The sequence below is a fragment of the Clupea harengus genome, chromosome 7, assembly GCF_900700415.2.
Source record: "Clupea harengus chromosome 7, Ch_v2.0.2, whole genome shotgun sequence".
NCBI lineage: Eukaryota > Metazoa > Chordata > Actinopteri > Clupeiformes > Clupeidae > Clupea > Clupea harengus.
The window spans coordinates 9,332,155-9,341,168 of record NC_045158.1 but is presented as its reverse complement, the minus strand read 5'-3'; the positions used below and the strand labels follow the sequence as shown (position 1 = coordinate 9,341,168).

The window sequence follows — 9,014 nt, the reverse complement described above, 5'->3', positions numbered from 1 at the left end:
TCGACTCACACATTAAACAGTTCTCAAAGGAATAGTTTTTCATCTACACAATAATGCCAAAATCAGAAAAGTCCTATCCCTTCAAGATGCTAAAAAACGATTCCACGTAGGGCTGAACGATTTGGGAAAATAATCTAATTGCGATTATTTCCCCCAATATTGCGATTGCGATTTAATATGCGATTTTTTTTATTTTATCCTTTTTTTTTCCCCAACAAAACGTAATACTTGATTTAAATATGACCAACACAATATTAGATACATTTAGTGTAAAATATGCTTTCCCACATTTTACATTTTTCTTTAACTGCTCATTACAGAAACAAGAACAACAAATCGGTGGCTTTGCCACTGTGCATTTAAGTAATTTAAGTATAAACACAAGGCATGCACTTTTTAAACACTGTGTGCAAATTTTTCCATCTTTAAAACCATCTTTTTTCTTTTTTTTTAAACCACGTTGTAATCGCGGACGTTGCGGTTAGAAAATCGCGTTTTACCAAATCGCGATTTAATCGCAAATTCAATTAATCGTTCAGCCCTAATTCCACGCATGTATTACTTCGCGACTACACTACTGCAATGCACTCCTGTCTGGATATAGCAACAACTTACTAAAGAGCTTCCAACTAATCCAGAACGCTGCTCCTCGTACACTTACTACATGCCTCACCTGTACTTGCCTCTTTACTCTGACTCCCTGTCAAAAGTAGAATTGATGTCAATGTACTCCTTCTAACGTACAATGCTCTAAATGGCTTTGCTCCAAATTACTTCAAGGAATGAATTGTCCACTAATGCCCACCAAGACCTCTTTGTTCCCAGAGTGCAAGTCTTCTTAGAGTTTCAAGAGTATCAAAAAGCACAATAGGAGGCTCTCCTGAGCCCCTTCCCTTACCCTAACCTAGGTCTGTATCAAATTCCTACCCTTACCCGAATCCGGGTTTGTATTCCTGAGGGTGTTACCCTCACACCCCTTACCCTGGATAGCCTGTGGCATGCCATGGTGTAATGAGATTGATGTTTAGATAATTAGGTATAAGTTAGTGCATCGTCTATACACACATGTGAAATCTTTTGTTGTGTATGTATAATATTCTGTTTACTAACATGTTCTCTCCTATATAGTAGGACCTTTGCCAGCAAATGCTGATGACTGTGATTACATTATTCCTCATCACCATAACCTGTAATTACATATACACATATAAGGCAACCTAGCTCTGTCCACTCACTTTGTCTCTTACCCTACTGCTCTAGACCATCTCCACTGTGGGATGCTGCTGCAGTCTTTTCTACCTGATCCACTTACAGAAACCCTCTGCTTACAGCTACTTAATGCTATTCACAATTTCTCCTCTGTTTATTTACATCTTATATACATATTGTTTGCCAGCCTAGTTACCCTTAATACAATCAAATGCCATCATTGACATAGTTTTCTGCTTCACAGCTTTTGGTAGATCCTGGTCATAACATCTGTGTTCACAAAGAGTTGACCTATCAGGCAGTGTTAAATTCATTGCTGTAAGACCAGGAGCAAAACTATGTACTATGTAAAACTATGCAATCACTAGAATGACAAACTGAATTCGTCTTCAACTAACACCTTTTTTTTTTTTTACTTTTCAAGAACATCAAAGAAGTGACACCATTGTTGGATTGGAGGTTGTGTACTCCGTTAAATTCAGCCCTAAGGGTCTCGGTTGAATTGCTCTAGTGAGTGCCACAACTCCCAAGTATTCCTGGAATAGGTGCTAATGCAATACGTTTTGTGAATCACCAGGCTGATGTAGAGGGCATTGGGATGAGATTCACACCTCACTTAAATTATGCATACATTTAATAATAAACTGTCTACATATTTTTTTCTGTCATATGCCACAATATTGGCATGCGACACTGAAATAACAAGACTTGCGTAGAGCACTGGAAAAATACACCAAGCATATAATGTAATTACATCATGCCCACACACAGACACTCAATGCACATACACACAGCCAGAAACTGGCATGCACACACTCACGCACACACCCGAGGTGCACACAAAAAACAGCAACCCAAACACTCACCCAACATTGTTATGATCCATGCCCTTACCCAAGGCTATCCTTTGCTTCCTTTGTTTTTACAACAACTCTAGTTCAGTGTCACCTTTAAACAGGCATCTTGAAAACTTAACCCATTTTATGTCCCAAAGTGCTTTTTGGAGAAAATTATATACATTTTCACATTTGTGAAAGGCTGAATTGTTCTTCACCTTATCGCTCATTGTCCTTTCATACACTTACAGTACTTTTCTTCATGTGCTTGTTCTCAGTAGTTTGAACGAGGAGAACATGACATGAACATGACAAACAACAATACTGCACTGGTCAAGGTGTGTATATTTCATCTCCATGACACTTTGTCTTTGTGCTTCTTCACACTTCATCAGCCCTTAATGGTCCCAGGCCTGACTTATTCTGGCACTGTTTGGGCTCATCATCTCCACATTCTCAGTCTGAGGACCTTTTTTATTGTTCATGTCACTGGCTCTGGAGCTGTCCCCTGGCACTGTTTCCGACTCGCCAGTCTCAGCATATCTCCAGGGTTTCTTTCGTGGCTCCAGCTCGATGTGCACCGACTCCTGCAGGTCCTTGCCCGTGTGCACTCGGTTTCTCACTGCGAAGTTCAGGGCGTTGGTGTTAGTCGCCATGTTTCTCAGGCCGTAAGCTAAGTTGGCTTGGCCCCCCTCTCTGCTGTCTCTGGGCCTGAGCCCACTCTGCAGGTGGCAGCAGCAGGAGTAGGTCTGGCAGATGGCCTGGAAACCTCTTTTGAAGTTCTCGTTGTAGTAGCCATAAATAATGGGGTTGACACTGGAGTTGGAGAAGGCCAGCCAGTGAGCGAATGGGAAGAAGTAGCTCGTCAGCAGCTCCAGCTGGTCCTTGTTCAGGTCGCCGTAGTCGATCAGAAGCAGCAGAGTCCACAGCGGAAGCCATGACAGCATGAAGAGCAGAGCCACCATGCTAAGCATCTTGATGATTTTGATCTTCTTGTTGGACACCAGTGGCCTGGCCCCGTGTGGCTGCGTCTCGTGAGGCTCCCCGCTTGACACCACGGTGGTGGTGTACAGTTTCACCCCGATGCAGCTGTACATCAGGATGATCAGACTGAGCGGCACCAGGTAAATGTGAGCAAACAGCACCATGGTGTAGATTTTGTGCATTTTGGGATCGGGCCAGTTCTCAAAGCACCTGTACATGGGGTAAGTGTGGTTGTAGTCTTGATTGTGGACCATGTAGTGGTTCTCCATTCGCTCCACAGTCAGCATCACCGCAGATGGACTGATTATCACTATGGCCAGGACCCATATCATTCCTATGGTTGCCTTGGCAACAAGCAGAGTTAGTTTAGGCTGGAAAGGATACACAATACACCGGAACCTAAGGGAGGGATTGGAAAAGATTGAAAATAAATCAATGGGGATTTCCTCAGCATATATATCAAACTCTAGAGCCATGAACATGTGAGTAAATGCTGTTTACATATGTATGCTGTGTCCTGAGAAGTAAAAGTACTTGGGGAATACAAATAGCAGGCAGGTGTTTCAGAATAGCCGTTGATCCAAATCAGCATTCCAGCATGTTCAGGGTTGAATTTAGAACGCTTATAACTTGGCCTACAGAAGCTTTAAAACACCTGGAAGAAGACTCTTCTTTGTTTGTCTTTGTGTCTTGGCTAATTAGCACAGCTAAGCAATTGATCTAAGACAGCAAGCTCAGCAGCAAACCTTTGCATCCCCATCTCAGACCTAAAACTCTGGGGCTCATTCAGAGAGTTGAGGTCCTCCCTACATTTCCGTCAACCATCTACACAACTACATTACACAATTTTTGAATCAGGAGATAGAGGCAATGAGCTAAAGGGGCTTGCTCACTACAAATGTGAAGCAGACTGCACAGTTATAACGCACATAATGTCCTCCTCTACTGAATTACCCTGTTTCCAGCTGGAGGGGATGATGTAGTATGATAATAATAATAATAATAATAATAATAATAATAAAGGCCAGGTTTGGTATTCCTATGCCTTGGCTCACAAAATATGAACTGATCTTGCCTTTGTTCAAGATTCTAATATGTCTCTGTTAACCTTCCCAGTTCCCATGTGTGCACACACCTTCACCCATGTAATCTTTACACAATTCCATCTCCACAAACCTGTCGACAGCGATGGCCACGAGGGTGAACACAGACGCTGACACAGACATCCCCTGCACCAGGCCACTTATCTTGCACACCATGTTGGAAAACGGCCAGCCTAGAGTAGAGGTAATGTAAATATCACTGATAAGAGATGGTATTTCCTTTTTTCATTGGAACAAAGCCTGTCTCATAGAAAGATGGACTGAAATGGTACAATAGATCGATTGTTTGCGAGGGCCTATTGTTTTCTGTGCTTGTTTTAAAACATGTCATTGATCCCTGGGCCTCTGCTATTATAGCTGAAGATATGCTGTATACTATGTCTGTCTCAATCTTGTCTTACAAAACATAGGAAAATTGCTTTACGGAACTCTAAAAAGTCCACTGGGTGAAAAAAAAACAGTTGCTGTGCTTCCCTAAATCTTTATCCTTTCAGCTAAACAACTAAAATGACAATGAGTTTGTCATTCTCTGTTCATTATTAAATGTTTCTCTAGACCCAGTATTTTTTTCAACAATGAACAATGAACACTGCACACAGGACATTCATGTTATCTCTGTCTACCTTTATAGAGTCTAACTCTGTCCTTCTTGTGTAGTTTTTTTCCAAAAGTATGTGATTAACTCATTTAAAACACATGTAGATATGGTGTAGGTGGAAGTATGGGAAAAGGCAGTTATTGGCATGACCTCTCATAGTGACCCCTCATGGTGACCGCTCCATATTGTATGAGCAAACATTGGGAAGTTGTGTTTTATTCTTAGGTATAACTGTTTTTGCCTTTTTCCGTGCTATACAACTATTGTTTCATTTCAATTGTTTCATGCTTTAGCAAAGGCAAAGTCATGTTTAAGTTTATATGTTTTGGATCACATGTTTGAAGGTCGGTTTGTGTGAGCTACAGTTCCATGCCATTACAGTTCTCCTCACATCCAGGAAATGGCAGCTTATGTGAAAGTTCTACCAGGAAAAATTTGTCGTTTGTGTCCTTCATTCCTTACTTCTGACCAATTTCAAATCCTTCCCTTAAAACTCCTGCCCAACAGGCCTCTCTCCTGTTTTCACAATGCCATCAGTTGTTCTCAGTTGTTCATTGTCCTGATAACTCAGTTCACAGCTGTCGGCAGGGTTTCAGAGAATGGTGTTACCTCTCATGTGGAACCAAGGACAGGGCCTACATAAAACACACATATCTGTTTCTTTTATATTTTGTAACATCCTCTTTCAGATTGAACATTCAAATCAATCACATCTGCCTCCCGAGTCTTTATGGTAGAGTTGGGCTGAAAAAAGCAGCTGGATTTGGATTCTGGGATTTCTCTCGCATGGTTTTCTGATGAGTGCCAGACATCCCTTCATCTCCACAGTCTATCTTCATATTTTGCAAATTCAGGTGTCAAAGGGCCTGATTAAAGGTCTGCAAGTCCATTATCTGAGTAAGTGGGTTGATAGTGTTCCCCCTGGCAGAACCAAACATGGTTTGATTTCTCATATCTGAGCTGCACCTGCCCCTTCTAGCACTGAATGGCCAGGACGCTTTTACATCCATACCTCTGTACATAAACAAGCCTTAAATGAGCCCTTGCTGGGATCTCTCAGACTAGACACGAGTGTGGTTCGCTCAGGTACCATTCATGCATACAAATACTAATCTTCTGCAGAGATAAAATTCCTGGTATTGGCATTAACATAAATTATGCCCAAATGTACTGGGGGCCCTATCTACTTCTCACAAGCATCAGGTGGCTATTTCTGAGAGGTTGCAACAATGTGACAGGGACTCAGTTGTAATGTGCCTCCTGTCATCTTACACGTAACAGAAGGTGACTTTTTCAACATAAGCTTTTAAAAAATGTCCCTCATGAATGAAAACGGAGGTAACCTAAATGTGTCAATGTCAACGCAAAACTTAAGAGCCCTCTCTGCTCCCTGTCCTGGACCACATGGTTGTTTGAGGCTGATATATTGGAGAAAACAATGGATCAATCAAATCGATTGAAATGCACCCCGCTCCAATGACATGATTTACCAACACACACTACAAAAACCTCATGTAGAAATGACTCAGGAGCACAAATAACTATTTGGAGATGAGTGAGAGGAATAGAGAAATTGCCCAAATATTGTGAAATATCTACTGGTTCCATTTTATGGTCTCCATTTAGTGCAGTTTTTCAGTCAAATGCGGCAGTATCATCATTTACCATCATAAGCCTTTGCATCTAGTAAGTCATGACAGTGTACAACAAACCCTCCTTGTTTAATGTAAATCACTGAAAAGGCAGAAAATGTATAACACTATAGATCCCTTCTCCAAAGGAGACGCATTTCAGCACACAATTTCAATCATTCAATCACAGCGTTTGAAATAATATCTCTGCGTTGTGTGAATCTACAGCAAAGTTTGTTTTCAGAGATCAGTTTCAAGGTACACTTTTCCCATATAATCCTAGACTGACAAGACATCTATCCAAATAGAACTAAACTCTCATTCTCTTTCTGTAAGAGTGTCTGTTAGTGTAGTGTTACCTGTGATGAGGTTGTCCACAAGGGTGGTGGGTATGCAGAAGATTCCCACGAGCAGATCGCTGACAGCCAGGTTAAGGATGAAGAGGTTTGTGACGGTTCTCATGCGCCGGTTCTTTACCACGATTAAGCACACCAGGCCGTTTCCCACCATACACAGTAGAAAGATGAAGAGATAGACCAAGATCAAACTGGCCGCCACAGGAGGGGAATGCTGATAGTAAGGGTATGGGTGATCAGAGCTGTTGCCAGCGGAGATGTTGCTCATTGAGCCATTGGAATAGTTCCCAGTCCAGGAAAAATGTATATCAATAAGGGGCACAGCAGGGTCTAACCAGACATCCATCTCCAATGCTACTTCATCCATGTTGTCCCGAACTTTGAGAGCTTCTCAGGGTGAAATAGAGAGATGGCACTGCCTGTGCATGACGAAGAGAAAGATCCATCAGATTCCTCTGGCAAAAGACATAAGCACTATAGTAAAACAAGCTAGTGTTGCTGTTTATTTCAGTTATAATGTCATTAGCATTTGTATACATTTAACAATAGCACTGTGACCGATCTATCGGACCAACTAAACAATAATCAAACAACTAAACAAGTCATCAATCTGCCTATCAACCAGTTTAGAAAGATAGCAATTAAGATAGCAATTATTTGGACAGACATTTAATGCATGATATGCCTCTTCCTCAGTATAAGTTCTTTCCTTCCATATCTTTTAAAATAAGCAGTTTTCACAGAAACATTGGTGCGCATATATTTTTCTCAAAATCATGATTAGAATGACTTATTGTTGCTTTGATTGACCACACATAAATAAATATCCAAACCGTCTTATTAATTATTATTCTTATTAAGATTTTGCCCCAACGCAGCACTGGTGTTAAAATCAAATGATCAGATCTTTCTGGGATGTTCTTATTTGTCATCCCAGTGCCAGTTCAAGTTGACAACAATTCAGATTCACAATACACAGAAACCTCTGCACTGAAAGCTTCTTTGAAGAAAACTTTGCACTTGATTATACAGAATCGGGAACCATACCAAAATTGTACTGTTGCAACGACCGAACATCATTTTTTCCCCATATACCAGCTAACAACCATACTATTAAAGCTAACGACCATACTATTAAAGCTAAAAAAAAACATATTATTAAAGCTAACAACATGTGCAGAAAACATCACTGTGTTATTGATTTCCAGTTTCGAAGAAAGACATTCACATACTTTGATTGATTTGTATGTAAGCAGGGAAGAGGTGAGAGATTGATTGAAGTTGATTGTTGTCATTAATGTTAGTATCCCCTCTGCTGGGCCAAGGGACTCTGGCTGCCATGTGCTTCTTGTGTTTGTTTGTTATGCCATGTGCCTTCTTGTTTTGTCCTGAACTCCGCCCCCACCTGCCTTCTGCCACTTCCTGGATTTTCCCGTCACCTTCTACCACACCTGCTCGGTTTAATTAACCTGTTTATTAGCCTGATTGATTTCTCCTGCCCCTTGTTTGCGTTCGTCCAATGATCTGTTTTCCCCTCTGCTATTTAATTTCAGTCTGTCTTTTGTTCTTTGTCAGAATGTAACATTAAGTCGGGAGAGTCCTGTTTAACCCTGCGAATGTCTGGATTATTTCTCTGCCATGTTTCCATGGATACTCTGCCCGTGTGGGATACGTTTTTTACCTTTTGGATTTCTAAGTTTGGGATCTTCTGTGCTTTCTCTTTTTGGAATTCTAATTTAGCTTGGGTCTTTTGCGTGTTGACTTTTTTTTGGATTGTTAAATTTAACCCTTTGGAAAATAAATTCTAAATTCTTGTTTGCATCTGGTCTGCACTTGGGTCTTTTTCTGCAAGCCCTAACAATTAATGTAAATGTCAGGATATTTGACCCACAGAACCTGCTCTGTGGCCTGACTATAAAGCACACCATCTTTGCAAGAATGACCAACACAAGTATGGGCCTGGGTACTGTCTTATTTTTCAGCCCAGTCAACTGTTTTCTTGTTTATTACCTCCACAAAGGAGGTTCTATTCTCATAGTTTGAATGTTTGTCTGTAAGCAAGTATTTTGCAAAAACTACCAGGCCGATTTTCATCAAACTTGGTGCAGGGGTGGAGCATGGACCAAGGGAAAAAAACATCAAAGCTAGCAGCCGATGCAGATCAAGGGACAATTATTTTCACTTTCGTTAACTTTGGAAGACATTTGGCCTTGGTGGAGGTCTGCACTCTCCGAGTGCCCTTCCAGTTTCAGCTGTGATGAAGAAACATGGCAAAGCAGCTGCTGTGACTACCAAAC

At 41.1% G+C, this 9,014-nt stretch overlaps 1 protein-coding gene across 1 annotated transcript; it reads right to left on the bottom strand.

Moving 5' to 3' along the window:
- Positions 1-430: 430 nt before the first annotated feature.
- npffr1l2 (neuropeptide FF receptor 1 like 2) lies at positions 431-7,109 on the bottom strand. Its single transcript, XM_012815822.3, has 3 exons — positions 6,721-7,109; positions 4,206-4,305; positions 431-3,428 (listed from the first exon to the last, which is right to left on the bottom strand). The coding sequence occupies exons 1-3, from the start codon at positions 7,082-7,084 to the stop codon at positions 2,444-2,446; spliced, it is 1,449 nt and encodes a 482-aa protein (XP_012671276.1). The 5' UTR covers positions 7,085-7,109; the 3' UTR covers positions 431-2,443.
- Between the last annotated feature and the right edge of the window lie 1,905 nt (positions 7,110-9,014).

Bases quoted from the DNA above. Each gene is read 5' to 3' on its own strand.
- npffr1l2 (XM_012815822.3), bottom strand. From the start codon at position 7,084: ATGGATGAAGTAGCATTGGAGATGGATGTCTGGTTAGACCCTGCTGTG. The intron at 4,306-6,720 runs GTAACACTACAC...CCTCTACTCTAG, and splicing joins TGTGGACAACCTCATCACAG to GCTGGCCGTTTTCCAACATG. The intron at 3,429-4,205 runs GTTTGTGGAGAT...TCCCTCCCTTAG, and splicing joins GTGGCCATCGCTGTCGACAG to GTTCCGGTGTATTGTGTATC.